This window comes from Zonotrichia albicollis, chromosome 27, assembly GCF_047830755.1.
Source record: "Zonotrichia albicollis isolate bZonAlb1 chromosome 27, bZonAlb1.hap1, whole genome shotgun sequence".
In the NCBI taxonomy this organism is placed as follows: domain Eukaryota; kingdom Metazoa; phylum Chordata; class Aves; order Passeriformes; family Passerellidae; genus Zonotrichia; species Zonotrichia albicollis.
Genome location: NC_133845.1, coordinates 828777 through 854851, shown reverse-complemented (window position 1 = coordinate 854851; position 26075 = coordinate 828777). Strand labels below are relative to the sequence as shown.

The following is a 26075-nucleotide window of genomic DNA, read 5'->3' as shown; positions in this document are numbered from 1 at the left end:
ACCAGTTACCCATTACAGGATGGTACGTGACCTTACCAGACTCAGCAAGTTACTGAAATACCATTTGTTCAGGACAGTTGGAGTGAATCGCATTCCTCTCATCGGTTCTCTTTGTTCTTTCAGATTTTGGGTTCAGCAACATCTTCACCCCTGGCCAGCTCCTTAAAACCTGGTGTGGGAGTCCTCCCTATGCTGCTCCAGAGCTCTTTGAAGGCAAAGAGTACGATGGGCCAAAGGTTGATATTTGGGTATGTGATGAGCCTCTTTCTCTGTGACTTTGATCTGATTTTTGCTGTGTTTGTTTGGCTTTGCTTCCTGAGTGCTTGGAGAAAAGCCCTGACACAGCAAAAAGCGTTTTCCAAAGGAACGTTTCCAGAGCTGCGTTCTGGCTACTCCATGCTGTGTTTTCCCCGTGGGGAGGTGCCAGAGGCATGCCTTGCCCAGGGATGGGTTTTGGTTGGGTTTGGCGCTGCTGACGGGGTTTGTTTGGTGCAGAGCCTCGGCGTGGTGCTGTACGTGCTGGTGTGCGGGGCGCTGCCCTTCGACGGGAGCACGCTGCAGAACCTGCGCGCGCGGGTGCTCAGCGGCAAGTTCCGCATCCCCTTCTTCATGTCCACAGGTAAGGAAGGGGCTTGTCACTGCATCTTCAGCTTGTACTGCCTTGTGGGGCTTGAATTCCCAGCAACAGCCCCGTCAGAGATGGGCGTTTGTGTCCTGCTGCTGCAAAAGCACTTTGATAATAAATCTCGGGTGTGGAAAGTGTGATTAATTTTCATTTAAATTCAGCTTAACAAAGAGTCACGTGGAGGTACTTGGTTGCCTGCTGTCAGGTTAAGGAACAATTCTGAGTGGAGTTTCTCAGCTGAAGGCTTCCTTGCTTGCTGTGTTATCTGGGGAAGAGGTTGTCTCCGTGCAGAAAATTCTGCTAAAATATGGAGCTTTCACAGCAAACTTAGATCCCAGCCTAAACAGGAGAGCCTCAGCAGTCCCTCTTGGTGACAGCACACGTGTAATATGATGGCACAGCTGTGCAGTGGAGAATATTCCAAGGGTCCTTTTCTCTCAGCCTCCAAAAGCCACTCACATCAGGATGGGGGGACAGGGTGACAGGGCTCTGTGTAGCCAGGGTGGCTTCTCTCCTTCCTGGCACAGGGGAGACAATGTCTGCAGCAGTGAGGCACGCTGGGGACCAGCAGGTGTGAAGTGCAAGGAGAAGCAGTATTTCTGTGAGGTGATCCCCCAGAGGGAGCATGGACAGGGAACACTGCAGCAGCCATGTCCCTCCCCACGACTGACCCAGCCTCTCTTCCCTGGCAGAGTGTGAACACCTGATCCGCCACATGCTGGTGCTGGACCCGAGCAAGAGGCTCTCCATGGAGCAGATCTGCAAACACAAGTGGATGAAGCTGGGGGAGGCTGATGCAGAGTTTGACAGGGTGAGCAGCAGCGAGCAGGGTCTGCTCAGTGACTCAAACAGGCTTTGGGCACGTGGTGCTGCAGTGTTGGTTCTGCTCTTTGGGAACACTCATTCCCAGGCGTGGCCTTTCCCTTTTCTCTGTCTCCTGGCCTTGCTTTCCACATCACTCCTTATCTATGTACATTTTTTATCTTCCCCCGTGGCACTGGGAGCTCGGGGCAGTGGATTTCGGATCGGTTGCCATCAGACCTCACGCCAGCTGCAGCCAGAGCCCGGTGCTTGGGCTCTTGGGAGCGCTGTGACTCATCAGTGTGCCTTTGGGAATGTCAGCTCTGACTGTGTGCCTGTGCCCTCACAGCTGATAGCAGAGTGTCAGCACCTGAAGACCGAGAGGCAGCTGGAGCCGCTGAACGAGGACGTGCTGCTGGCCATGGCGGACATGGGGCTGGACAAGGAGCGCACGGTGCAGGTGAGGCCTGGCGCGTCCTGCCTGCTCCTCTTGCTGACCAGTGCCTGTGTTTGGTGGCAGCTGAGCAGCCCCACACAGTGTAAAGTGTACTTTATCCCTGCCCAAGAGGGCTGACCGCTGTGCTGTGCCTTGCAGTCGCTGCGAGCCGACGCGTACGATCACTACAGCGCGATCTACAGCCTGCTCTGCGACCGCCTCAAGCGGCACAAGAACCTGCGCATCGCGCCCTCGCCCAGCATCCCCCGCACCATCACCTTCCCCACCTCGGCCAACATCCAGGTGCCTCCCCTCTGCCCGGCTTCCTCCAGCCCTGCAGGGCCAGCCAGTCCCTTACCTGCTAAACTCAGACCTGCTTGGGGGTGCCCACACCCTGGCTGGGTGTCAGACGTTCCTGGTCTGAGATTTTGGTGTGGGCTTAGGGTGCCCTAATCCTGAGGTTAGGAACAGTTTGTGCATTGGCTGAACATCCTTCAGACAGTCTCTGCTCCCTTAGTGACAGAGGGGATGGAGCTGAGGGAGTTATTGGGAGCTGGAGTTCCCAGCCCAGGGCTGCTGTGTGATGCTTCTTCCCCACCTGTGCTGCTGATGGAGCAATGAGCACTCGCTCTGGGAGAGGCCAGGCCATAAGGGAAGCAGAAGAGATGCTGACCCTGCCTGAACAGAAGGAAGGGGGGTAAATGACACAATCTCTTGAGAATAAGCAGCCCTTCACTGGCTCCAGGGTCACCTCTCTGTTCCAGGTGCTTAGGGCTGGTGTTAATCCAGGAGTGTTTGTAAAGCAATGCTGTGTTTCTGTCTTCTGACCCTGATCTCTCCACTCAGCAGACAGAACAGACAGGCAACACCATGAACATCAACGTGCCCCAAGTCCAGCTCATCAACCCTGAGAACCAAATTGTGGAGGTGAGGCACATCCCCATGAGCCCTCCAGAGCTCTTTTTCTGGCTCACATCGAAGCCTTTCCTTTGATCCTCATGTTGCATTTCAACCTCTGCCATGTTTGCCCTGCCCAGACTGATGGAACAATGAACTTGGACAGTGATGAAGGGGAGGAGCCATCCCCCGAGGCTCTGGTCCGTTACCTCTCCATGAGGAGGCACACAGTGGGAGTGGCTGACCCACGGTGAGTACTGCACTCCCTCCTGCACGTTCACCCCAGCGCGTGACTTTGGTCCTGCTGGGTGTTCCTTTAAAGCTGCCAGTCCCCCTGCACAGCTTGGTCAGTATTTTAGATGGGGATCAGGTACTTTCCTCCTGCCCTTCCTGATCAGCTCTGGGTAAGCTGTGCTTTGGTCAAGGCAGCTGTCTTACCTGAGCTGCACTGCTGTCACGTCCAAGGTGAAGTTTTTGTGATAAATGCCATTGAGGTTAATGCCCAAGAGCAAATTCTGCCAAATCTCAACATGGAGGAGAAAAAGGAGACAAATAAAACCAAAGAGTGGCTTGGCTGCTCTGTGTGACCATTTTCCTGACATAAAAGAAGCTTTTTGTGAAGGGAAGCTGGGTGTGCTGGGTCTGTGAGGGGTTTCCTCACATCATGGCTCATTCCCCTCTCCAAATGTGACTGTACAGGACGGAAGTCATGGAAGACCTGCAGAAGCTCCTGCCTGGCTTCCCCCGTGTCACTCCTCAGGCCCCGTTCCTGCAGGTGACCCCGAATGTGAACTTCATGCACAGTGTGCTGCCCAGGCAGAACCTGCAGCCCACGGGGCAGCTGGAGTACAAGGTACTGCCCACGACCTGTGCCCTGCCAGGTGGGAGGGTGTTTGTGCTCCCTCTGTTTGTCACTCCTTGACTGCATAGGCCTCAAGAATGACTCTCTTTATGTATGATTCCAGTTGGTTCTCTAAAGTAGGTTTAGATCAAATATTAGGAAAATACTTTTTACTATGAGAGTGGTGAGGCACTGGAACAGGTTGCCCAGAAAAGCTGAAGATACCTCATCCCTGGAAGTGTCCAAGGCCAGGCTGGATGGAGCTTTGAGCTACCTGGCATAGTGGAAGGTGTCCCTGCCCATGGCAGGGGGTTAGAATGAGATGATCTTTAAGGTCCTTTCCAGCCCAAACCATTCTGATTCTGTGAAAAAGCCAAAGAATGAAAGAGCAGTGCAATATGAAATGAATAAATGGGCTAGGGAGAAACAGGACTGTGCTGCCTGGCTTGGAGCTGCAGCCTGCCTGGCAGCTAAAGCAGCGTGCAGGGAGCTGCAGCGTTAAACCCTGCTCATCCACTGACACTGCCTGCCCCTGTCCCTGCCACACATCCCTCGAGATGCTGGTGACATTCCCTGAAGCCCAGAGGGCCTGTCTTGTCCTGCTGAGTGCCCTGGGGCTGTGCTGGGTGGGTGACAGTGCTGTGTGTGTGTTGCAGGAGCAGTCCCTGCTGCAGCCCCCCACGCTGCAGCTGCTGAACGGGATGGGCCCGCTGGGCCGGCGCGCGTCCGACGGCGGGGCCAACATCCAGCTGCACGCACAGCAGCTGCTCAAGCGGCCGCGGGGCCCCTCGCCGCTCGTCACCATGACGCCAGTGAGTAGCACAGAGCTCAGAATGTCCCCTCCTGCAGGCAGAGGTGGCTGTGCCCAGCTCACAGCAGGCCTGGCACTGCAGGGATGTGCCTGCTTGCTGCCCAAGGTGCTCCTGCTCCCCTTGCAGCACTGCCGTGCTCTCCTGGAGGAGCCACGTGGGGCTGTGTGCTCCTCTCTGGAACTGACAGTGTTTGTGCACTTTTTCATGGTGGCTTTTGTCCTTTGCTGATCCCATGGAGAAAACCCAAGCGTCCCTGTCAGGCGTGTTCTCGCTCCCTGGGTGCGTCTGTATCAATGAATTCCCCAAGCAGCAGCAGCAGCCCTGCCCAGGCACTTGGTCTGGGGAAGGAATGTTGGAAGGGGTTCTTGGCCAGGTTTCCTTGCTGCTGCAGAGGAGCCAGCACACACCCCTGTGGCAGCTTGTTTGGGAAGATCAGGTGTCCCCTGCACGGAGGGGGCTGTGCTGGGTGCCCTCCTGAGCCGTGGCTGTCTCTCCACAGGCTGTGCCAGCTGTCACCCCTGTGGACGAGGAGAGCTCCGATGGGGAGCCGGACCAGGAAGCTGTGCAGAGGTAACTCCCAGTTAACATTTGCCCTTCCTACCTCCACAAGGCTCACCTTGCCTGTTCCAGAGCTGATTCAAACACAGCCACCTCTTCAGGGCTCCACTGGTGATTTTACAGCGAAGGCTCAGCACCTCTCCTGTTCCTCTGGGCGTTGATTACTGTGGGCAGTTGCTCCTCTGGCACTTGTGGGTGCTTGCAAAGCTGGATTCCCCTGAAATGGGTAGCTGATTGAGCAGTAGGTTCTCCAGAAACTCTTGGAACTGCTGAATTCCTTTGCTTAGTGTGCACCAGCATGCGATCCACACTAACCTGCCAAGTGAGTGCCGAGGGATTCCCCTCCCTGCTGGATGCTGGAGGTGGGAGAATCTCCTCTGTGGCCTTGGGTGCCAGTGCAGCAGCTTTTGTATCAAGACATGCAGTAAACATCCAACTCTGATGCCTCAAACAAAGTGAGCTTGCTGGAATTACGGGTACCTCTAGCTGCTAATTTTAGCATCAGGCCTTAAAATAGTCTGCTCCAACAAGGGAAGCATTATTAGCTCTCAGGCTGGGAACTTCTGTTCTCTGTGTCTGCTCTAAACACATTGTAGGAAGTGGGTAGAATGTGCTTGTACTTTCTCAGTCCATGAACACACTAACCATGGCCTTGCTAACATTTTCCTAGGAGCTTTTGCATAGTTTCCTCTCTGCTAACCAGCTGGGCACTACGTGTGGTGGGTGCTCCTGCTTCTTACCTCAAACTGGAAGAGCTTTGTGGATCCCCCTTTGTACAGGTCATCACCTGGGTAAGGGAGTGGCTCCTCAGGGCTCACGAGGGCTCAGGCTGGGGGTTGTTGCAGGCAGGGAGACACTGGGGTGGGTGCAGATCGGGCTCCAGAGCCTTGGCCAGCTGTGCTCCTCTCAGTGCTCCCAGGGAACAGTGGGCGTGAGCAGTGACAGGCTGTGCACTGAGGCTCCCTTTGCATACCTCAGCCTGGAAAGTCAGCTTGTAGCCTCAGTAATAGCTCCAACAACCATTAACAGTTTCATATAGGGGCAGTAATGTCCTCTGACAGCACCTCAAACAGCTGGTGGTCTTCTTGGCTGTGCAAACATAAATCTCATTCTTGGCAAGGGCATGCCTGGACATCTTACCTGGGCAGATTTTCGCTATTCTAAACCTGAAGGTTTCAGCTGAGCCTTTAAAGCATTAGCTCAGCTGGAAACATTTTGAAACCCCTGTGCAGTGTTTTGCAAGGCACTGAAATGTTCAGATCCCACTGGGAACCAAGTCCCCTTGGACTCAGAGGTCACTTCACTGCTCTCGACAGTGCTGCCCTTAGTTCTTTCACAGCACATGTTCTTCTTCCAGCAGATGGCCTTGAAAAAGCACCATCCAGGTTGTGTGTTAACTTGTTCTCCACCCCCTTGTGTTGCAACATGTCAGTAGTCATCAGAGGAGAAGGGTAAATAGCATTAACATCAGGGACAGATGCAAATATTTAGCTTCTCAGGACACTGCCCCAAATACTCTGTTTGCAGCCACCACTGAGCAGCTTTTGCCCTCCTTAATCTGACCTTGAAAGCAGAGCACAGTCTTCTCTCTGTTCCAGGGAGCAGTCACATCTCCTTTGAGCTTTGGGAAACTTTCTTCCACCCGAAACGCTCTTAGAGCTCGTGATTGGATTGTTCCCTGGAGGGCTGAAATAAAATGATCTTAGCAAACCACAACAGTAAAGCTCTTTGGGAACCTTTCCCTGTCTACATCAAATGATTCTTAAACAGCTAATGGCACGGGCTTTGGCGGGGCACCACGGCACTGTTAACCTGCTGCTTCTGCTTAAGTGGCTTCAGCAGCAAGCAGAGGCTGGGTCTGGGCAAGTCTGCGCTGCTTGCTGCTCTTTCTGCTTCCCGGGGCAGTAGCTGGGGAAAGGAGCAGAGGTGAGGGCGTGCAGGTGTCAGTGCCCGAGCGGTGCCTGGCCTGGTTACCGGAGCTGCCCGGCTGCTATTTGTGTTCACAGGGCACAAAGGGTTCCGCTCATCCCGGCGGCCTTGAGCGGGCACGGCCTGGTGCAGTGCCAGCCCTGGGCGGGGGCTCCAGCCCCTCTCTGCCAGCCCAGCCGTGCCAGGAGCAGCTCTCAGCACTGCCTGCCCTTCTCACATCCTTCCGGAGCAGAGGCTCCGAGTTCCTCTTCCCCGGTCTCTGGGGGCTTTGCAGGAGAGCTGCAGCTCTTCTCCAGGGCACAGCGGGTTTTTGTCTGAGCTGTCGCCTCCCAGCTCCGGTGTGAGAGGCCAGCCCAGCCCTGGTGCTGGAGGCTCCGGAGGGAGGAACCCTCTTGCTGCTCGGTTCCCGTTCCCTGCGCATCCCGGGCTGTTCCCGGCTTTGAGCAGGGACTAGATGGCGCACTTGGACCGGGCTGGCACAGCCCTGCCTCAGCCCAGCCCTTTTGGTGTTCCTCAGGCACTTTCCCTTGCTGGGACATGGTGCCCACTGCTGGTGGCCGGAGCCGGGTGGCTCTGAGGAGGCTCCCGGGCCGAGCAGCAGCTCCCGCTGGGTTATCTCTGCCCTGGCTGCCCGGGCTGGGGCACACGGACAGACCTGCTCTGGTGCACTCAATGCCCGCTGAGGGCAGGGGGTATTCCCAAAGGGACATACCAGCATTCCCCTTGAGGTGAAACGTGGCTTTCCTGCTGGGAAGAGCAAACGGCTCCTCTTTCCTTCCAGGGCTGGCAGTGGAGCAGCAGCAGCTGCAGCAGCTCTTGTCCCCAAAGCACAGGGGAGCCAGTGCTGTGACGGGCATGGGCAGCGTGTCCGTGCCGTGTTCTGAGCACTGCACAAGCTTCTTCCTTCCCGTGTTCTCTGGGTTATCTAACGCTCCCTGTTTTTGGAGTACTCCCATCAGTCTCTTATAAAATGTGCTCCTGCTTGTTGCAGATACTTGGCAAATAGGTCAAAAAGGCACACTCTGGCCATGACCAACCCTACAGCTGAAATCCCTCCAGACTTGCAGAGGCAGCTAGGACAGCAGTCCTTCCGACCCCGGGCTTGGGCTCCACACCTGGGACCCGACCAGCACCGGTGAGTAACGGCACCGGCCGGCCGGGCAGCTCGCTCAGGACCCTGCCCAGGTGGCCCTGGAACGGAGCACTGAGGACATCCCGCTGGCAGGGAGGGGTGACGAGGAGGAGGAGGAGGAGCAGGGACAAAGAGCAGACTCACAGAGCAGAGGGTGTGTGACCCCCTGCCTGCAGGGACCAGCAGGAACCAGCTGGCTCTTCCCTCCAGTCCCACTTTGTGGCTGGACGTGATTGCTGGAATGGTGCCATCACAGAAATATTGGGAATAAGCTATGTTTTTTAGAGGAATGCTTTTCCCTGTGTAATGGTAGGCGTCAAGGTAGCAGATTTGCTACAGAACATTTCTGGAGGCAGATGCAGGCAAAAGATTGCACCAAGAGTCATCCACAGCAGAGCTTAAAACCCTCACTGTTCTGCACCAGAGTTGTGTGTTCTGACTGCAAAGTCTCTGTGCAAAGCTCCTCGAGAGTAATTTCATTTCTCACCTGAGCCCTTGATGGGAATGATGTGAGAAAAGGAATCCCGGTGGGGAAGGAAAAAAACAAACTATCACCGTGTTTGGGAAAGAGGGAACTTTTGAATTAGATCTAAATACACTCAGGGTGTGTGGGAGGGACAGTCCTGGTGAGGTGTTAATGTGACAGAGCCCTTGTCACAGCAGCCAACCAGAGATGCTAATGCCACAGAGGGAGCTTAAATTCCTGTTAACAAAAAAAAAAAAAACTTCTAAAAAATGCTTGAAAGGGCTCTGACACCTCAGTGCTAGGAGCAAACCAGCTGCACACTGGGGTTTGCTGCCTCTTGGGAAAGCAGTGGCTGCCAGGCCAGGCTGGTGCTGCTGTTCAGCCCCTCGGGCAGCTCACAGTGGCAGGCTTGACAAAGCCCTTTTTATTGGAGCCAGAGACCTGCTGAGCTGAGCACTGATGTAATCAGCAGGGACAGGTGAACTCTGAGCAGACTGAGACACTGCTAGTGCCACGCTGGAGCTGCAAAACCAAGATAAGCACCTCTCTGCCCTCGAGTTACTCTTCAGAGGTGCCCGGGGGATGGGAAGAGCAGAGGGGAAACATTTCTAGGGTCACAGCTTGATAGGAAGAGGAGTGCAGCTTGCAAAACAAGCAGAATGTGCTGTGTCCTGCTTTCGGGATTGCTGCAAATCCTAAAGGTAAGCCAAGTCCCTCACGCACAGCAGGAACGGAATTTTTACAAGACTTTAAACACATTTACCCTGTAAATAATGTTGGTGTCACCTCTGGCTCTTGGCTCTGGAGTCCTGAAGCTGTTGCATCATGAGCCGGGTGGTATCTGCTCGTTGCACTCTTGGTGTTGTAACGCGCTGTGAGCCTGTCCTGTGTTTTTCCTGTGAAATCACGGAAATTTCATCTGACCATGGTCTAAACACAGTGTTCCACAGTGAGTTCATTACATACCTGGCACAGAAATTAGCAGTCATTGTGTAAATAAACCACATTATTGAACAGCAGGTGGGTTTTATTTTAGCCCTTAACCTATTTTAAGCCATCTTATGTGTGTTCTTATTTGTCACATTCAATGTCTGAAAGCAGAATTGAAGTCCAGCTGTACAGGGAAGTGCAGCTGTTCTGCCTTGCCCGCACGGGTTTCAAAAACTCAGCAGGATTTTATCTGTAGCTTCTGCTTTCCATCAATGCAACAGGAGAACAAATGTATCAGGATAATGGATGGGATGGCTTCAAAAGGCAGGAGCACGGCTCTTTCCTTGGAAGGAGGCTGAACTGTGTCCTCCCAAGGCAGAGACAGGGACAGAACAGAGCCCAGCCTGCTGGAAGTGGTGCAGCATCAGTCACTTTGTGACAGGGGGAGCTGGAGCAGCCCTCAGAGTGACCTCTGGAGCTCAGGAGCACTCCAGCTGCAGCCAGGCAGGCTCCTCTGGGTTTGGTGTCAGAGGTGCTGTAAAGACCACATCTCCATGACCCTCACACACAAAGGCTGCTGCTGGAGCCTGTGCCTTCAGTGCTGCTTGCTGGGTTCTGGAGGTGGCATCTGCAGAATCTTTACAAAAGAAATCCTTTAGTGATGGGAGAAAATCCTCCCTGTGGTTGGGGAGGCCCTGGCACAGGTGCCCAGAGAAGCTGTGGCTGCCCCATCCCTGCAGGTGTCCAAGGCCAGGTTGGACAGGCTTGGGGCAACCTGGGACAGTGGAAGGTGTCCCTCCCAGCCCAAAGCATTCTGTGTTTCTGTGATTTGCACAGAAATCAGGTGCCAGAGATAGCACTTGCCTGGAAGCCCTGAGGGCAGGCAGAGCCCCAGTTGTTTATTGTGAGGCACGTTGTGCTGAGTGTCTGCCAGGTTATCTCTGCTCCTGATAACACAGATGGCACCTAATGGCAGGGCAGGAGCTCAGTGATAAGGGGGAGTCCCAGCTTCGGCAGAAAACAGCTCCTGAAAAAAGTCTGGCTCCCTCTGATGGCAAAGAACCCTCATTGAGAGGGGGAAGTGCTTGAGGTGCCTTGGGCACAGCTTGGTTCAGGTGTGCCCATCCTGATTGCCCAGTGTGGGGCACCCAGGCAGCTGGGCGGCTGGTGGAAGTGGAAAGCCTGTGCTGCAGTTTGTGTTCTGGCTGGTCACACATCTCTAACCCCCTTCCCCTGTGTTCAGTTCTATTTACAAGGACTCCAACACTCTGCACCTCCCCACCGAGCGCTTCTCCCCGGTGCGGCGCTTCTCCGACGGGGCCGCCAGCATCCAGGCCTTCAAAGCCCACCTGGAGAAGATGGGCAACAACAGCAGCATCAAACAGCTTCAGCAGGTGAGAGGGGGCTGGGGGCCCTCAAAACAGCCTCCACAAGGAGTTCTTACTGCCTCGGTCTTGCTGCTTCAGGAAGCAAAGGAGGAATCTTTACACCCTGGAGTTATTCCTGCCCTGTGTGACTGCAGCAAACCCCAAGTGTCCTCTGGGTGTATGAGCTATTCACCTGCAGTTGGGCACCTGGGGGGATTCCTGCCCTCTCTTTTCTGGGGAGAGCCATCGTGCTGTGCCCACCCATGGGTGTCCTGCCTGTCCCACCAGCCCTGTCAGACTGCAGCTCCTGCTCGCCCACATTTCCCCTGGCAGCAGTTTGGGGCTGTTCCAGGGTGTCCCGGGAAAGGGCAGCTCCTGAGTGTGTTGTGGGATATTCCCTGCACAGCCAGGCATGGCTTGCCAATGGCTGGAGCAGGGTTTGGCCGCGGGACAGGCCTTTCCCCTTGCAGCATGGCACAAAGGAGATGCTCTCCTCACCTTGAAGTGTCGTTCCCAGAGCTTGCTGCCTGCATTAAGGGAACACAGCAGTGCCAGCTCAGTGTCACATGCACCCATTGCTTTTCTGGCTTGTTGCCACGTCCCTGCACACCTGATTCTGTCAGAGGAATGGATTAGGCTTGCTTTGCCAGCTTTTCTCAGAGGGGTGGGCTGCAGAGCGTGCCATTCCCACACAGCAGGGTGCTGTGCAGCAGAAGGTCATTTTTGGGCTGTGCTGGGTTCCTTGCAGGAGTGTGAGCAGCTCCAGAAGATGTACGGGGGGCACATGGACGAGCGGACGCTGGAGAAGACGCAGCAGCAGCACATGTTGTACCAGCAGGAGCAGCACCACCAGATCCTTCATCAGCAGATTCAGGTAGTGCAGCCCCAGCCAGTGCTGCTGAAGGCTCAGCTCTGTTTTCCTGTGTTGCTGCAGACACAACTCGTGAGCGGGTCCCGGGGGGATTGAGGGAGGGGCGTTTGCTGGGCTTGCTGAAGGCTGAAGGATTTCAGCAGAGATGTTTGCACAGCTGCTGTGGTAGCTGTGGCAGCCAGGGCTGCAGCCAGGGACTGACACTCAGTGAATCTGGATATGTCCTGCTTCACCCAGCAGTGTTTCTAAATTTACTGACTGAGGCATTGACTGCAAACACTTCTTGTTTTCTTGTGGTGCCTGGTTCAGGACTGTATCCGGCCTCCCCAGCCATCTCCACCCTTGCAAGCTCCATGTGAAAACCAGCCAGCTCTGCTCACTCACCAGCTCCAGAGGTAAAGAAATGGCTTTAGGACAGCTCTGGGTTTGGCTCTTCCTGAAGCCCAGGGATGAGCTGACACACTCAGGAGAGGCCAGGCTGAGTTGGAGGTTTATGGAGTCAGAATGACACTGCCACTTGCCAGGTGAATGTGCCTTGTCCTTTGGGCTGGATTCTCTCAGAAGGACTTTAGAATCAGAGAAATCTGATTCAGGGGCACAGACCTGCTTTGAGCAGAGGATTGACAGTCCTGCCTTGTGAGTGGCTTGAAGCTCTCTCATGCTTCCTTGGGTGTCTCACACTTTGCCAGGCCCTTGGTGAGCTCAGCCTCCTTGCCCTCAGCACCCTGACCTGTGGGTGAGGGAGGCTGAGTTATGGGAAATGCCAGCAGGGTGTCTCACCAGGTGCAGTGACTCAGGAGGTGAGCCTGCAGTGTCCTTGTCCCCCGGTTTCTGTGGTAGCCATCAGGTTATGCTCACTCCCTGTGTGACTTGGACAAGGGAGGTGGCTCTCAGAAGAGAAGCCAAGCTGCAGAGACCTTGGGATGGCGAGGAAGGGCTCTATGCTGTTTGTTTTGAACAAGACATGCAGTGTTTGGCATCAGTTCTCACAGTTGAGACAGCATCTTGACAAGGAGCAGGCCTGGTGAGAAGGTGCTTGTTTCCCTGCGTAGGTTACGGATCCAGCCATCCAGCCCACCCCCAAACCACCCCAGCAATCATCTCTTCAGGCAACCCAACAGCAGCCCGCCCCCCGTGAGCAGCAGCGTGCTCCAGCCCCATGGTAAGCACTTCTGGGAGCTGGGCAGGGCCGTGGGATCCCCCCAAAGCCTGCAGGAGCAGCCTGGGGTTGCCAGGGCTCCGTTCCCCCAGGCCAGGCCCTGCACAGTTTGCTGATGATGTAAAAGATTCTCCATCTGGCAGCAAGGGCTGCTGTTATCAGAGCTGGCGAGGAGCTGCCAGCTGGAATGTGCTGTCAGGTTCCTTGTCACAAGATCCTTACTTATCTCTCCCGGGGGTGGGGAGGAAGGGCTGATATTCTCAGGTTTATGCAAATCCCTGTCAGCTCCGCAGAGTTTCTGTTTTGGTGCAAGGGGCTCTGGCTGTGACCTTTGCACGCTGGCACAGCATGACAGAGCGCCCATACGGACACGTACTGGGCTCCCAGCCTGGCCCAGAGTCATGGAATGAATCACAGCATCACAGCCTGCTTTGGGTTGGAAGGGACCCTACAGATCATCCCTCTCCAGCCCCCTGCTACGGGCAGGGACACCTTTCAGTAGGCCAGGTTAATCCAAGTCCTGTCCAGCACTCTGGGGAATGGAGCAGATGTCACTCCCTGGGCTCACCCCGGGCTGGCAGGGGTGCTGAGTGTCTGTTCCTTGCAGGTGCTGCCTCCCAGTCCCAGTTCCAAGGGATGCCATCCCACACCACCATCTTCCCGCAGTCGGGTAACTGTTCCCCTCCCCCGGCCATGGGGCTGACGTGCCTGGCCCTGCAGCAGCAGCAGCAGCAGCAGCAGCCCCAGCAGGTCACCATCCAGGTGCAGGAGCCCGGGGACATGGTGGGCAGCAGCCTCCTGCCCGGGGCCTCCCACGCCCGGGGCATGTCCCTGAGCCCCAGCGCCAGCCAGATCCAGATGCAGCACCGTGCCAACCTGATGGCCTCGCTGAGCTACGGCCACCGGCAGCTGTCCAAGCAGCTGAGCGCCGACAGCGCCGAGTCGCACAGGTGAGGCCCTGCTGCCTGCTGGGGCAGCGCTGTGGGCAGCAGGGGGTGGCAATGGGAGACACGCTGTCCTCGCCACTCTGCCCTGTGCTTGCTGCCTCGCTGGCCCTGGCAAGGAGTAGCTGAGCCGGGCCAGGGCTGCTGTGCCACCTGCCTGGGGAAGCCCCTCCGGTGCAGGAGCAGCTCTGGCTCCCTCTGAGCAGCACAATCACCGATCCTTTTCCTTGTCCTTGCAGCCTGAACGTGAACAGGTATCCCCCCGCCAACTACGACCAGGTGCACTTACACCCCCACCTGTTCCCGGAGCAGCCCCGCGTTTCCCCCAGCAACTACAGCCCGCCGGGAGGGGTGGGGTTCCCTGCAGCCCAGCAGGCTCTGAAGGTCCCGCAGCTCGAGCAGTACCCCAGTTTCCCCCCGAACGCACATCAGCAGCAGCAGCAGCACTACACGGCATCGGCACTACAGCAGGCACTGTTGTCCCCGACCCCGCCCGACTACAGCCGACACCAGCAGGTACCGCACATCCTCCAGGGACTGCTCTCCCCCCGGCACTCGCTCACGGGCCACACGGACATGCGGCTGCCCCAGGCAGAATTTGCACAGCTCATCAAACGGCGGCAGCAGCAGCAGCAGCAGCAAGAGTACCAAGAGTTGTTCAGGCATATGAGTCAAGGGGATGCTGGGAATATGGGCAGCAGCATGGGACAGAACCTCTCGGAGCGCCAGTCGTTGTCTTTGCCTTATCAGAGTGCTGACACGTACCACCCCCAGAACAGCCCCCAACATCTCTTAAAAATCAGGGCTCAAGAATGTATCCAGCAGGTCCCTGCCTCCGTGCCACCGCCGCCGCAGGGATACGGACACCAGCCAGCCCTGTTCCACTCGGAGAGCATGGAGGAGGACTGCGCCTGCGAGGGAAACAGGGACAGCTTTCCTGACAGTAAGAGTTCAAACACATTGACCAAAGGTTGCCACGAGAGCCCTCTGCTCGTGAACACAGGAGGGCACGGGGACCCCGAATCTTTGCTAGGAACTGCTAACCCCGCGCAGGAGCTGGCAACGCACCAGTACAGGCATCAGCCCGCATTCAGGAATAAGGTGCCCAGCAGAGGTAAGGCTCCCTGCTGCCCGTGCAGGCCAGCTGTCTGTCTGTCAGTGCAGGCCAGCTGTCTGTCTGTCTGTGCCAGCCACTCACCTTCCTGCCCAGGACACCGGCACACCAAGGGTTTCCTGACATGCTCTGCATAGCACAGAATTACCAAGATTCTTTCTGGCTTTTGTGGCCTGAAGTAAATTGCAGGCACAGCCTCTGTAATAAACAGGGTTGAATAAGGAAGGAGCCCCATGGGCTGCTTCCCTTGGGAATCTGACCTACTTCTGCAGGCAGGTAAAGACCAGGCCCCGGCTTGGTGCCACTTTTTAGGGGCGCTGCATGGTGGCCACAGATTTATTCTTGTTGATGATGTTCCCCATCCCCTGTAAAGAGGGGATAGGAACAGCTCAGCTGCCAGTACACCCCAGCTGTGGCAGTGCAGTCATTTATTCCTCTTCTTAGCCCAGGCACTGCTAAAGCTCCCACAAACACACAGTAACAGTGTTGGTCAGTGTCCTGTGGCTCCAGCAGCCTTGCAGTCTCTCTGGCACTTTGGGAAGGAGCAGCAGCAAGATTCTATCCCTGCTTGAACTGGGAAGGGTGGATTCTGGAGAGAGTGAGTTTAAACTTGCCATTAGGATCTGAAGACCTTTCCTGCTCCTTGGAAGCAGCTGCACCTTTGCTCCTCAGTGGCTGCTCTGGCAGCCCTGGGCTGTCAGAGAATTCCTGCCTGAGCTGTAATCACAGGCTCCTCTGCAGGAAAAGCACCCCTCGAGCCCCTTGCTGAAGGGCTTTGAGGAGAGGCTGAGTGGGCAGATCAGTATTCCCTGCAGGACTCGGGGTGCTGGGCTGCAGCCACCAGCTTGCCCTTGGCACCAGGGCCCTGCTGCGGAGGAGCTGTGTCCAGGCACAGGAGGCCCAGCTTTGTTCAGGGACACAGCGCGGGTTTGTTGGGAAAGTACCGGGCTGGAATAGGCCGGCTCGCAGGGCTGAGTGGGGCTGCCAAGCCCTGACCCCCCAGAGCGTGGGCGGGGGGCAGGGACGAGGCTGGGCTGTGCTGAAATCCTCCCAAATTCTGAATTCTCTTTGCTCTCAGTGCTGCTTCCCTGCTGTGCCTGGAGTGGGGGGAATCTCCCCAGGCTCAGCGGAGATTGGAAGCTCTGGAGGGGCATTTGGTGTGAAATCATGAGTCTGAGTCTTGTCACTGAAGCCTGGTAGATGGACAGTGAGGTCTGCTGAAGTCAGAAGCCAAATCTCAGCCCCCACACTGCTGGTGCAAGGACTGGTTACACAAAGGAGAAGGACTTTGGACTGTGAGGCCTTGTAAATGAGTAAAAGCAAATAGATGTTTACAAATAGGCTTGTGTAAGCCTTTCTGACAGGGCTGTTTGTAGTAAACTCTGTCCTGGGATGCAGCTGCTTGTACCGTTTTCCCTATGGCCTCCATAACCCACTTGGACTCAGGCCTGTGCTGCCTCAGGTCCAGGCAGAGTCACCTCAGAGCTTCCCAGGTACCTTTACCTACAGCAAACCCTGCACCCCTGGGCTTTCCTGGTTTTTACCTATATCAAATCCTACATCACTCAGTTTTCCCACTATTCACCCACACCAAATCCCATATCCCTAGGCTTTCCCACTATTGACCTACAGCAAATCCTGTATCCTGGCTTTCCCACTCTTTTCCCTAGACTGTGTGATGAGGGTGCAGTTTGAGGGTCTCTTCCCTCCCTGCCTCAGCTCCCCAGATGTGTTTTCCTGGAGCAGAGTGGTTTCCCTGTGGCTGGGAGTGCCTGTGCTTCCAAGGGCGCGTGCTAACGCTGATCACAGCGCTCTGGATGTCTGTGCAGCAGCTGCCAGGGATGGCAGCCGGGGACCTTGAGAGCCGACCAGATCTGTTTGGGATGTGGCTGAGCTGCCTGTGAACAGCCCTGCTCCAGTTCTGCTCCAGCGTGGCTGTGCCGGGGCTGGGAGCGCTGCCCATGGGAAACCTGGGCGGAGGGAGCCGGGCTGGCGGCAGCGCCGTGCCAGCGTCACATGCCACAGGCACACAAAGGATGGGGGCATGAAAGGCTCTCCTCTGCAGGGCTGGGGTGTCACTTCGGGGTGTCTGTCCCTGGGTGCAGAGCAGCATCCCCAGAGGTGAAGTGCTGGCATTGGGGAGCAGCTGTTTTTGTGTCCTGGCTCATCCAGGCTGAGGGAACTCGTCACCCGCAGCACAGGGGCTGGGGCCGGGGCTGTTTGTGGAGCTGGAGCAGCAGGCTGCTGGCCCCAACCACTGTTCCCACAGTTGGAGCAGCATCCCAGGCCGTGTGTGGGTGGCACTGATCCGCTAACATCTGTTACCTCATGTTTTCCTTCTCTCTTTTCTGGGAAGGCTGACTGCTAACCGCACGTAACCCCACGGTTGTGCAAAGGAAGGGGGAGGCTGCATCTCTGCCTGCCCTGGGCCAGGGCTCCGGCAGGAATGCCACATTGCTGATGGAGGAAGGGCATGGGGAGCAGTGTGCTGCCTGTGCTGTCCCTGCTCTGCCATGCTCTGTCCATGTGCTGCCTGTGAGCAGCGTGGGGACCACACGGGATGGGGTCTCACTGAATTCCGCTAAATCTGTGGAAAGATTTTGGGGCTGCTCTGTGCAGGTCAGGCATGATCCTTGTGGGTCCATGTGGGGATGGTCTAGGATTCTGTGAGATCCCTTTGGGGAGCAGTTTTGTGGCAGTTGCAGTGTCAGCTGGGCCGTGCAGTGTCCCAGCACAGCAGGACATCACTTCCCACTGGCCAAAGCCCTGGGAAAGCTGTGGCTGTGTGAGGGATGTACCTGCAGCTGTGTCACCTCGGGGCAGCTCCCCAGCGCTCGGGCCTTTGTGCTCAGCAGGGTCTGCACTCTGCGAGCTCAGCCCCGATGGAGGCTCCTCCATGGCTCAGGACTTTATCCAAAACATCGTGTACTTGATGATGAGAGGCTTTGCCTGATAGGAATGTGGCCTTTGCCCTCAGTCACAAGAGCTTGCAGTGCAGATGGACTTTGCCAGGCAGAGCACTCGTGTGCTCCCGCAGCCAGATTGTGGGAGGGCAGGGAGAAGTCATCTGATAAAAGTGAAGATCCTGGCCAGCTCTTTCAGCAGGATTATGTTGCTTACAATTGCCAAGGGGCCCTGCTGGAACATCCCGTGTTGGAGGCTCCCCCAGCTCTTGTGTAACAATGTGGGGGTTGAGCTCAGGCTTGAGGGGAAGGCAGAAGTGGGAAAGGGTCTGGTTCCTGTGCCCCACCACTCCAGCCTTAGGCTGCTTTTGTCGACCTGATGGAAGGCAGCTAGCACTGGGATCTTTTGGGATTTTGATGGGAGGGAGAGGCCCATGTGAGTGCAGCTGGGGGCACTGGTGCTGCGCCACTCTAACTGGAGCAGCCGGGGGTCCTGTCCCTGCTCTGCCAGCAAGGAGTGTTGGTGTGCAGCACAGGAGGCTGCAGGTCCCTTGTACTAACGTGTCCTTTTTCTGTCTGCTTTTCAAGAGTCCATCGTAGGGAACTGCATGGACAGGAGCTCCCCTGGCCAAGCCATGCAGGTGCCTGACCACAACGGGCTGGGCTACCCCGTGCGCCCCTCGTCCAGCGAGCACCCGCGGCCCCGCAGCCTGCAGAGACATCACACCATCCAGAACAGTGATGATGCCTACGTAGGTGCCTCTGCCTGCCCCGTCCCTGCTCTGAGACAGCCTGGGGCCAGCAGGGCTCTGCAGACACAGCCAGCCCAGCTGGGAAGGGGTTGGTCGGGGCAGCCCAGACCCCAGTGCTCTGTGCCCTCTGGGCTCTGGAGTGCTGGGGACTGTCCTGCCCAAATCTGGGTGTGGGCTTTGCTACAGCTCCCTTCTGCTGTAGATGAGAATGTCAGCTTCACTGGTTCAGTGGTGCCCAGTGACAGGACAAGGAGCAGGGGCCAGAAACTAAAACACAACAAGTCCCACCTCTACATTAGGAAGAACGTCTTTCTGTGGGGGGTGGCAGAGCACTGGAACAGCTGCCCAGGGTACGGCCTGGAGTCTCCCTCTCTGGAGACGTCCCCAAACCGGCCAGATGTGTTTCTCTGTCACCTGCTCCAGGTGTGCCTGCCTTGGCAGGGGTTTGTGCTGGATGATCTCCTGATCTCCCTTCCAACCCCAGCTATGCTGATTCTGTTAGTTCAGAGGCATTTGGACCATTCAGTCCATCCTGCTGCAGGGACAGGCTGCACCCAGGCTGTGTCTGATGCAGTTCTTGTCTTGCCCAGCCCTTGCTGAAGGCTTGCCGAGGCTCCCTGGGCACCCTGCCTGTGGGCAGATGGGAACAGCAGAGGGGATCCTGAGCTGGCCCTGAGTGTGTCCTGCCATCCCCACAGGTGCAGCTGGATAACTTGCCTGGCATGAGTTTGATGGCAGGGAAAGCCCTCAGCTCGGCGCGCATGTCGGACGCCGTGCTCAGCCAGTCGTCGCTGATGGCCAGCCAGCAGCTGCGGGACAGGGACGGCGAGGGTGAGCACGGGGAGGGGGCCCGGGCAGCCCCTCGGGGAGCTGAGTCACTGCCACGGCTGCTGAGTCACCTCTCTGCCCTTCCAGAATGCGGGGAGGGTTTGGAAGGCCAAGAGCACGGGAGCCTGGGCGATGGCAGCCAGCACCTCAACACCTCCTGCTACCCCTCGACGTGTATCACGGACGTCCTGCTGAGCTACAAGCACCCGGAGGTGCCCTTTGGGATGGAGCAGGCAGGGGTGTAACCAGGAGGGAGTGAGTATCCCTGTGTCCTTCTCTCAGCACACCACACCTCTGCCTCACTCCCTTGGGTCACCTTCCCTGCTCATTGCTCCAGTGCTGGGGTTGGGACCATCCACTCAGAGCTGAAGCTGTTTGCTGTGCCCCATGTGCCCATGGACAGCATCCCTCCTTCAGCCTTGTGCTGCACTCAGACCCCTCTGCACAGCAGGGTCTCTCTCCTGGGGCAGGGTCAGGAATGGCCTGGGGGTGCTGGAGGGCTGCGGGAGGAGATGTGCCATGCTGGTGTCCCCTAACATCTGTTTTCTCTCTCTTGCAGGGTTTGTGTACAGCTTTGAAATGAAAAGGTCCATTTTAAACCAACAGTATCTAGCAGCATTGCGCCAAATTGCCGTAGTATTTCTGACTAACTGGAATACCATGGCCCCTTTCCTCATCCTCACTTCATCCAGTGTGTCGTTCCTTTGGGTTCTTTAATTTCTGCCACACTTGCCTGTAACTCCAGCTACACCCAGAGCCCTGAGCCCGACACGGAGGATCGGCCTCGGCGCCGGGGCTGCTCTGGGGGCTGGCCCTGCCCGGGGCCCCACGCCGGGCTGAGCCTCCCTGGAGCCTCCCTGGGCAGCTCCGAGGGGGCTGGAGCCGCTCCTGGATGGAGGCCACGCTCTCCTTGCCCCTGTCCCTCTGCACTGGGGCTCTGGGCCTGGCAGGGCCCTCCCACCCCGGTGCAATTCACTTCTTGTCTCACTCTGTCTGCTCTGTTCCCTCTCGTGTGTCGGGGTGCTGGCAGCATCCCCCCTGCCCTGCCCTCCCTCCCCTTTTCTTTCCAATTCTGCCACGACTTGGGGTTTTTTCTTTTCCTGGCTAATGTAGGGCAGACGGATTTTTCTTTGTTTCCTTCGCTTTTCCTCCCGATCACGTAGGATTTGTTTTTTTTTTTGGTAAATGTTGTTTTATTATTATTGTTATTAATAAAAGGCAAAAGGAATTTCTGTTTGAGAGAAATTTTTAACTAGATTCTGTTCTATATGAATTGTGACTTGCACCTTTTGTTCAAAGTATTTTATTTCTTTTAATGACATTGTACTTGTGACTGGTTTTCTCTCGTGCCAGTGGCGACAGTGGTAATTCTCCTTATACAGTCGGGACGTGCAGAGGTCTCTTCTTTGTCCCTTTTCCATCCTTTCCGTGGTGGATAGAGCGGGAGGCCCCCCGCCCTGGGGCTCAGGAGCACATGGTGTCACCCTTGCCTTTGGGACTTGACAAGCTCCAGCTCAAACCCTTCTTACTGATGTTTTTTCCGGAATATTTTTTAAAACTAAAGGAAACATCGCCCCAGCCCTCCTGACTTTGCACAGAAGGAAGTGTGAAACCAGCACGGCAGAGGTGACTTTGCTGTCCTTACCCCGTGCCTCTTCCCGGCCTCCCCTTCTCCGGGAGAACAACGCTGACAGCTCTGGATGCCGAGAACCAGAGAGGAGGGAAGGAAGCTCCGCACACAGCCCGGCCGTGCCCGGCCCCTCAGCGGCGCCTGCGGGCCGGGAGAGCCCGCGGGATGGAGCGGGAAGGGTGGGGAACGCTGAAAGCCTTTTGCTCTGTCCCTTTGGTTCATTTTCCTTTTGTTTACATGACACTGTATCCTGGGAGAGTCGCCGGGCCCCCCCCAGCAGCAGCAGCCCCGCAGGGCCGTCACCGTGCCATCCGCAGTATCACACTTTTTTTATCATGGCTTTGTATTGTAGTAATCAATACGCGCAGTATATGTTGAATGTATATTAATATACTTTGCTATTATTTCTGTTTTTTGGAAATGTCAGAAGTATTTTTTTTTTCTTCCTCATTTATGTTGGACTAAAAAACGGAACAGGAAAAAAAAAAAGAGTTTCAGTAAATCTTCAGTCCATTTTTTGTGGGTCACTTGCAACTAGTCAATTAGTTGGACAGTGGGATCATAACAAATAAAACCATGATTATGATCTTCCCTGGGCTCTTGTTTGCCTTGTTGCTCAACGCCAAAGTTCAAGGGGCGGCAGCTGCTGTGTCCCCAGCCCATCCCTGGCGCTGTCACTGGTCCCGGTCCCCAGCAGCCCCCCTGGCCGGGTTTCCCAAAGCTCCCCGGCACTCGCAGCCCCCCGGCACTCACAGCCCCCTGCCGGAGCCCAGCAGAGCCTGGGGACCGGCAGTGCTGCAGCCCAGAGCCTGCCCAGCATCTGCTGCCCTGGGGCTTTTCCAGCCGCGGGCAGGGTCTGGGAGGCGCAGGGAGCTGAGCTGAGCTGTGCCTGCAGCACCTGCGGTGGCAGCTCCCGTGCGATGCCCTTGCGGTGCCCCCCAGAAACGGGAGCATCGTTCCTCTGTGGCAGCTCCCCTGGCAGTGCCAGCCCTGCACAGCCCCTGCAGCCCCTCTGGGAACGCGGCCCCTCTCTCCCTGTCCCCTCTCTCCCCGTCCCCTCTCCCCTTGCCAGGCCGGGCTCAGCCTGATTCCTGTGCACCCCCGCACCGGTGGCAATGGGACAGGGAAGCTCCTGGGGCTGGCTCGGGCTGAGGGCGGTTTTGGGGCGGCCGTGCCAGTGCCGGTGCCTGCTCTGAGCCTTCCCCTTGCCCAGGTTCCCAGCGAGGGCTGGCGTGGGCGGGCAGGGCGCAGCTCCCGGGACCTGTGAGCTGGGGACACAGCGGGCAAAGGGGGTGACGTGAGCGGCCCCGCGAAGGACGGGGCACAGACCCCGGCGGAGGCGAGGGGTCCGGGTACGGCAGGCCAAATCCCTGCGGGAATAAACCTTGTCCCCGGGCCCGCGGCCAATCCCTGGGGGCTGCGAGGGGCCCCGGCAAGGCCAGCGGGAATCTGGGTCACCGGGAGCGTAAACAGCTCCTTGGCCGGCGAGGCGCGTCCCGCGGGGAGCTCCTGTTTGCTCGCCGCCCCTGCCAAGCCGCGCTCCGCGGCGATGCCGCGATCCTTGAACCCTGCGCGCACACCGGGGGCCGCCGCTGGCTTATCTCCGCGGAACTGCCCCTCCGGCATAAATAGCGGCGGCGGAGCCCCGGCCGCTCAGACGGGACGAGCAGCAGCGGAGGAGAGAGCTGGTAAGAGCCCGGGCTGCCCCGAGGAGCCGCAGGACAGAGCGGGCACCGTGAGCCGGGCTGGGGCTCAGCCCCGCCGGGCTGGCTCTGGCTCTGCCCCGGTTCCCAACTCTCTCCCCTGCCCGCAGGTCCAACGCGAAGATGAGAGCCGTGGTGCTGACCCTCGCCCTGCTCTGCCTGACGGGTAGGTCCGGCCGGGGCTGCGGGTCCCCGCGGGATGGAGCGGTGCGGGAGGGATGGAGCGGCTTGGGCGGGACGGGAGCGCCGCCGGGAGCCGCCGCGTTCCGGAGCGCTTTGCTTTGGAGCCGGGCTGCAGCCCAGGGGCTCCCCGGTTCCTCCCGAGCCGGGCAGGACCCGGCAGGGCTGGAGCCGTCCCTGGGCACCGTGTCCTGAGCACGGCCGGCTCTCTCCGCAGGCACCCAGGCCCGCTCCTTCTGGCAGCACGATGAGCCCCAGGCGCCCCTGGACCGCCTCAAGGACATGCTCGATGTGTACCTGGACTCCGTGAAGGCCAGCGGCAAGGAAGCCATTGCCCAGTTCGAGGCCTCCACCGTGGGCAAACAGCTGGAGTGAGTGGGGGGCGTGTGGCGGGGGGCTGGGGGTGCCCGGGCGCAGTGCGTGACCTCTCCATCCCTCCCTCCCTCCCGTCCCGCAGCCTGAAGCTGGGCGAGAACCTCGACACGCTGGGCGCGGCCGCCGCCAAGCTGCGAGAGGACATGGCCCCCTACTACAAAGAGGTGCGGGAGATGTGGCTGAAGGACACCGAGTCCCTGCGCAAGGAGCTCACCAAGGACCTGGAGGAGGTGAAGGAGAAGATCAAGCCCTTCCTGGACCAGTTCTCTGCCAAGTGGACGGAGGATCTGGAGCAGTACCGCCAGCGCCTCGCACCCCTCGCCCAGGAGCTGAAGGAGCTCAGCAAGCAGAAGGTGGAGCTGCTGCAGCAGAAGCTGACCCCGGTGGCCGAGGAGGCGCGGGACCGGCTGCGCGGACACGTCGAGGAACTGCGCAAGAACGTGGCCCCCTTCAGCGATGAGCTGCGCCAGAAGCTGAGCCAGAAGCTGGAGGAGATCCGGGAGAAGGGCATCCCCCAGGCCGCCGAATACCAGGCCAAGGTGGTGGAGCAGCTCAGCAGCCTGCGGGAGAAGATGACGCCCCTGGTGCAGGACTTCAAGGAGCGCCTCACCCCCTACACCGAGAGCCTCAAGGCCCGTTTCCTCAGCCTCCTGGAGGAGCTCCAGAAGACCGTGGCCTGAGCTGCCGGCCGGCGCGGCCAGGGACTGAGCCCAGCCCCGCTCCGCCGCCGCCCCGGGCGCTCCCTGCCCTGCCCCGGGCACTTCTCCTCAGGGGGCTCTGGGGACAGGCTGCAGGAGCCCTCGGGTGTCCTCCCCGGAGACCCCCTCTTCCCCTAGAATTCCCTCCCCAGCCCGGCGTCGCTCTCAGCTTTGCCTCCCTTTTGAGAAATAAACTTGACTTAAGTTATTGGAGCTCGCTCAGTCTTTGCAGTGGATGCTGGAGGGGGCAAGGGGTGCTCTGGGCTGGGGGTACTGGGGGACCCAGAGGGACTGGGGAGACAGGGAGCTGGTGATGGGTGCCCTGAGCTGGTGATGGGTGCCCTGAGCTGGTGATGGGTGCCCTGGGCTGGTGAGGGGTGCCCTGGGCTGGTGAGAGGAGCCCTGGGTTGGTGAGGGGAGCCTTTGAGTCCAGTGTGCCCGAGGTGCAGCCGAGCTCAGCCCCACTCAGGGCGTTGGATGTGTGGCACTGAATTTGCAGGAGGTTTCGGGAGCATTACCCGGCTCCTGCCACCCTGGGCAGCCCGACACGGCCGTGTGCACCCCGGTGCTGGTGTCTGTCCCAGCCCCACCTCCCTCTGCGGGTCCCGCTCCTCCCGGCCAGCCCCCAGTGATGGCAGCACAGCGTTTGCATCAGTCCCGCTTTATTGAGAGCACCGCGACAGCGAGAGGGGGAGCCGGGGGTCCCCAGCCCCGACAGAGCCCGGGCAGCCCCCGGCGAGGCTACGGGGCCGGAGTCTTCTTCAGGAGCTCGGCCAGCTGCTCCTTGAGCCACACCAGGCGCTGCTTGGCCAGCTCCGCGTTGTCCGACAGCCACTGCCTGCACCGAGGGAGAGGAGGGCAGGGGAGGGCAGGGGGTCAGCGCGGTGCCCCGGCCGGGTCCCCCGGCACCGGGAACAGCGACAGGGACAGGGCTGGGTTTCGGGGGCACCTGGCCTGCTGCGCTGCCTCCGATTCCCGCACCCTGCTGAAGGCGTCCTTGGTCATGGCCGAGACTTTCTGCGCCAGCTCCTGCACCTTCTGCACCAGCGCCTTCGAGTCCTCGGGCGAGTCGGCCCCTGCAAGGGCGAGCCTGGTGGCACTGGGGGTCCCGCGGCTGCGCCCCCTGTGTGCCCCCATTGCCCTGAGCCCCCAGCCCTGCTCTGCACAGCCCCCGGCCCTTACTTGCTCCCAGCGCCAGGACGGCCGTGCAGGCGAGCACGAACAGCAGCGACGCCTTCATGGCTGGGGAGAGAGCAGAGCGCACGGTGTGGGGCACGGGGGTCCCGAGCCCGTCCCCTTCCCAGGCCGACCCTCGCCGGGGCTGTCCCCACTCACCTGTGCCGGGCTGTGGCGCGGGGCAGCCCCGGGCTCACCCTTTATAGCCGCCCCACGGCCGCCCGGGGGATTCGTGCAAAGGTCAGGGCAGGGCGCGGGGGGGCTGCAGGGGGGCTGTGTCCAGCCAGGAGTTGGGAAAGGCCGCGGGACGGAGCTGAGGGGCCCCGCGTGTCCGCGCGTGTGCGCGCAGAGCGGGCCGCGGGCACACGCGTGTGCGCAGCCCGCCCGCTGCCCGCGGGGGGACAGCCCGGGCACGCACGGCACAAGGGTGACATCCAGCGGCCCTGGCCCCGGGCACGGCCCGGGCACCGCGAGGCTCCTCGGACCTTGGCACTGCCCCTGCCTGGCGGGTCCCTGCCCTGCCGCCGTGCCCTTTGCCCGCAGGGACACACGGCCGCGGCCACGCTGTGCCCGGGGCGGCTGGGCTGGGCCGGGGCTGCCTCCGGTGCGTGCCCAGAGCCCGATGCCCACGGCCGGGGGCACACACGGGTCACAGCTGCATTCCCGGGCACCGCGGGGCTGCAGTGTCCTGCAATGTCCTGGCCTCTTCCTGTGCCCTGTCCTGGCCTCTTCCTGCTCCAGGGCTCCCTCCAGGAGCCTGGCCGGGGAAGGAGTGATGCCATCCTGCCTGTGCACAGCCTCGTGTGCCCCCCAGCTCCATCACAGTGTCCCCCTGAGCCCGTGTCCTGCCCTGAGCCCGTGTCCTGCCCTGAGCCCGTGTCCTGCCCGTTGCCCAGCCCGTGGCAGAGCTGGGAGGTCCCTGCAGCATCCCCAGCCCGCGTCCCGTCA

The 26075-nt window shown here is 58.7% G+C and overlaps 3 protein-coding genes across 6 annotated transcripts in view; 2 read left to right on the top strand and 1 right to left on the bottom strand.

Moving 5' to 3' along the window:
- SIK3 (SIK family kinase 3) overlaps positions 1–21586 on the top strand; it is a 69495-nt gene extending 47909 nt beyond the window's left edge. Inside the window, exons 5-25 of one of the 4 annotated variants that reach the window (XM_014273022.3) lie at positions 124–248; positions 496–619; positions 1318–1436; positions 1776–1886; positions 2022–2165; positions 2712–2789; positions 2900–3009; positions 3459–3612; positions 4257–4412; positions 4912–4982; positions 7891–8034; positions 10671–10821; positions 11543–11668; positions 11975–12060; positions 12718–12827; positions 13432–13774; positions 14008–14882; positions 18374–18537; positions 19236–19368; positions 19453–19620; positions 19925–21586. In XM_014273022.3, the coding sequence (XP_014128497.3) occupies positions 124–248; positions 496–619; positions 1318–1436; positions 1776–1886; positions 2022–2165; positions 2712–2789; positions 2900–3009; positions 3459–3612; positions 4257–4412; positions 4912–4982; positions 7891–8034; positions 10671–10821; positions 11543–11668; positions 11975–12060; positions 12718–12827; positions 13432–13774; positions 14008–14882; positions 18374–18537; positions 19236–19368; positions 19453–19610 (3482 nt within the window). In that variant the 3' untranslated portion in view covers positions 19611–19620; positions 19925–21586. Of the gene's footprint in view, positions 1–123; positions 249–495; positions 620–1317; positions 1437–1775; positions 1887–2021; positions 2166–2708; positions 2790–2899; positions 3010–3458; positions 3613–4256; positions 4413–4911; positions 4983–7890; positions 8035–10670; positions 10822–11542; positions 11669–11974; positions 12061–12717; positions 12828–13431; positions 13775–14007; positions 14883–18373; positions 18538–19235; positions 19369–19452; positions 19621–19924 lie in introns of all 4 variants that reach the window. The other 3 variants (XM_005495439.4, XM_005495440.4, XM_074527793.1) reach the window with 3 other exon arrangements.
- Positions 21587–22578: 992 nt separating this feature from the next.
- APOA1 (apolipoprotein A1) lies at positions 22579–24164 on the top strand. The gene is made up of 4 exons (XM_074527806.1): positions 22579–22683; positions 22809–22864; positions 23096–23249; positions 23336–24164. The coding sequence occupies exons 2-4, from the start codon at positions 22822–22824 to the stop codon at positions 23931–23933; spliced, it is 795 nt and encodes a 264-aa protein (XP_074383907.1). The 5' UTR covers positions 22579–22683; positions 22809–22821; the 3' UTR covers positions 23934–24164.
- Positions 24165–24596: 432 nt separating this feature from the next.
- On the bottom strand, positions 24597–25429 carry APOC3 (apolipoprotein C3). The gene is made up of 4 exons (XM_074527810.1): positions 25287–25429; positions 25134–25193; positions 24901–25027; positions 24597–24789 (listed from the first exon to the last, which is right to left on the bottom strand). The coding sequence occupies exons 2-4, from the start codon at positions 25189–25191 to the stop codon at positions 24693–24695; spliced, it is 282 nt and encodes a 93-aa protein (XP_074383911.1). The 5' UTR covers positions 25192–25193; positions 25287–25429; the 3' UTR covers positions 24597–24692.
- Between the last annotated feature and the right edge of the window lie 646 nt (positions 25430–26075).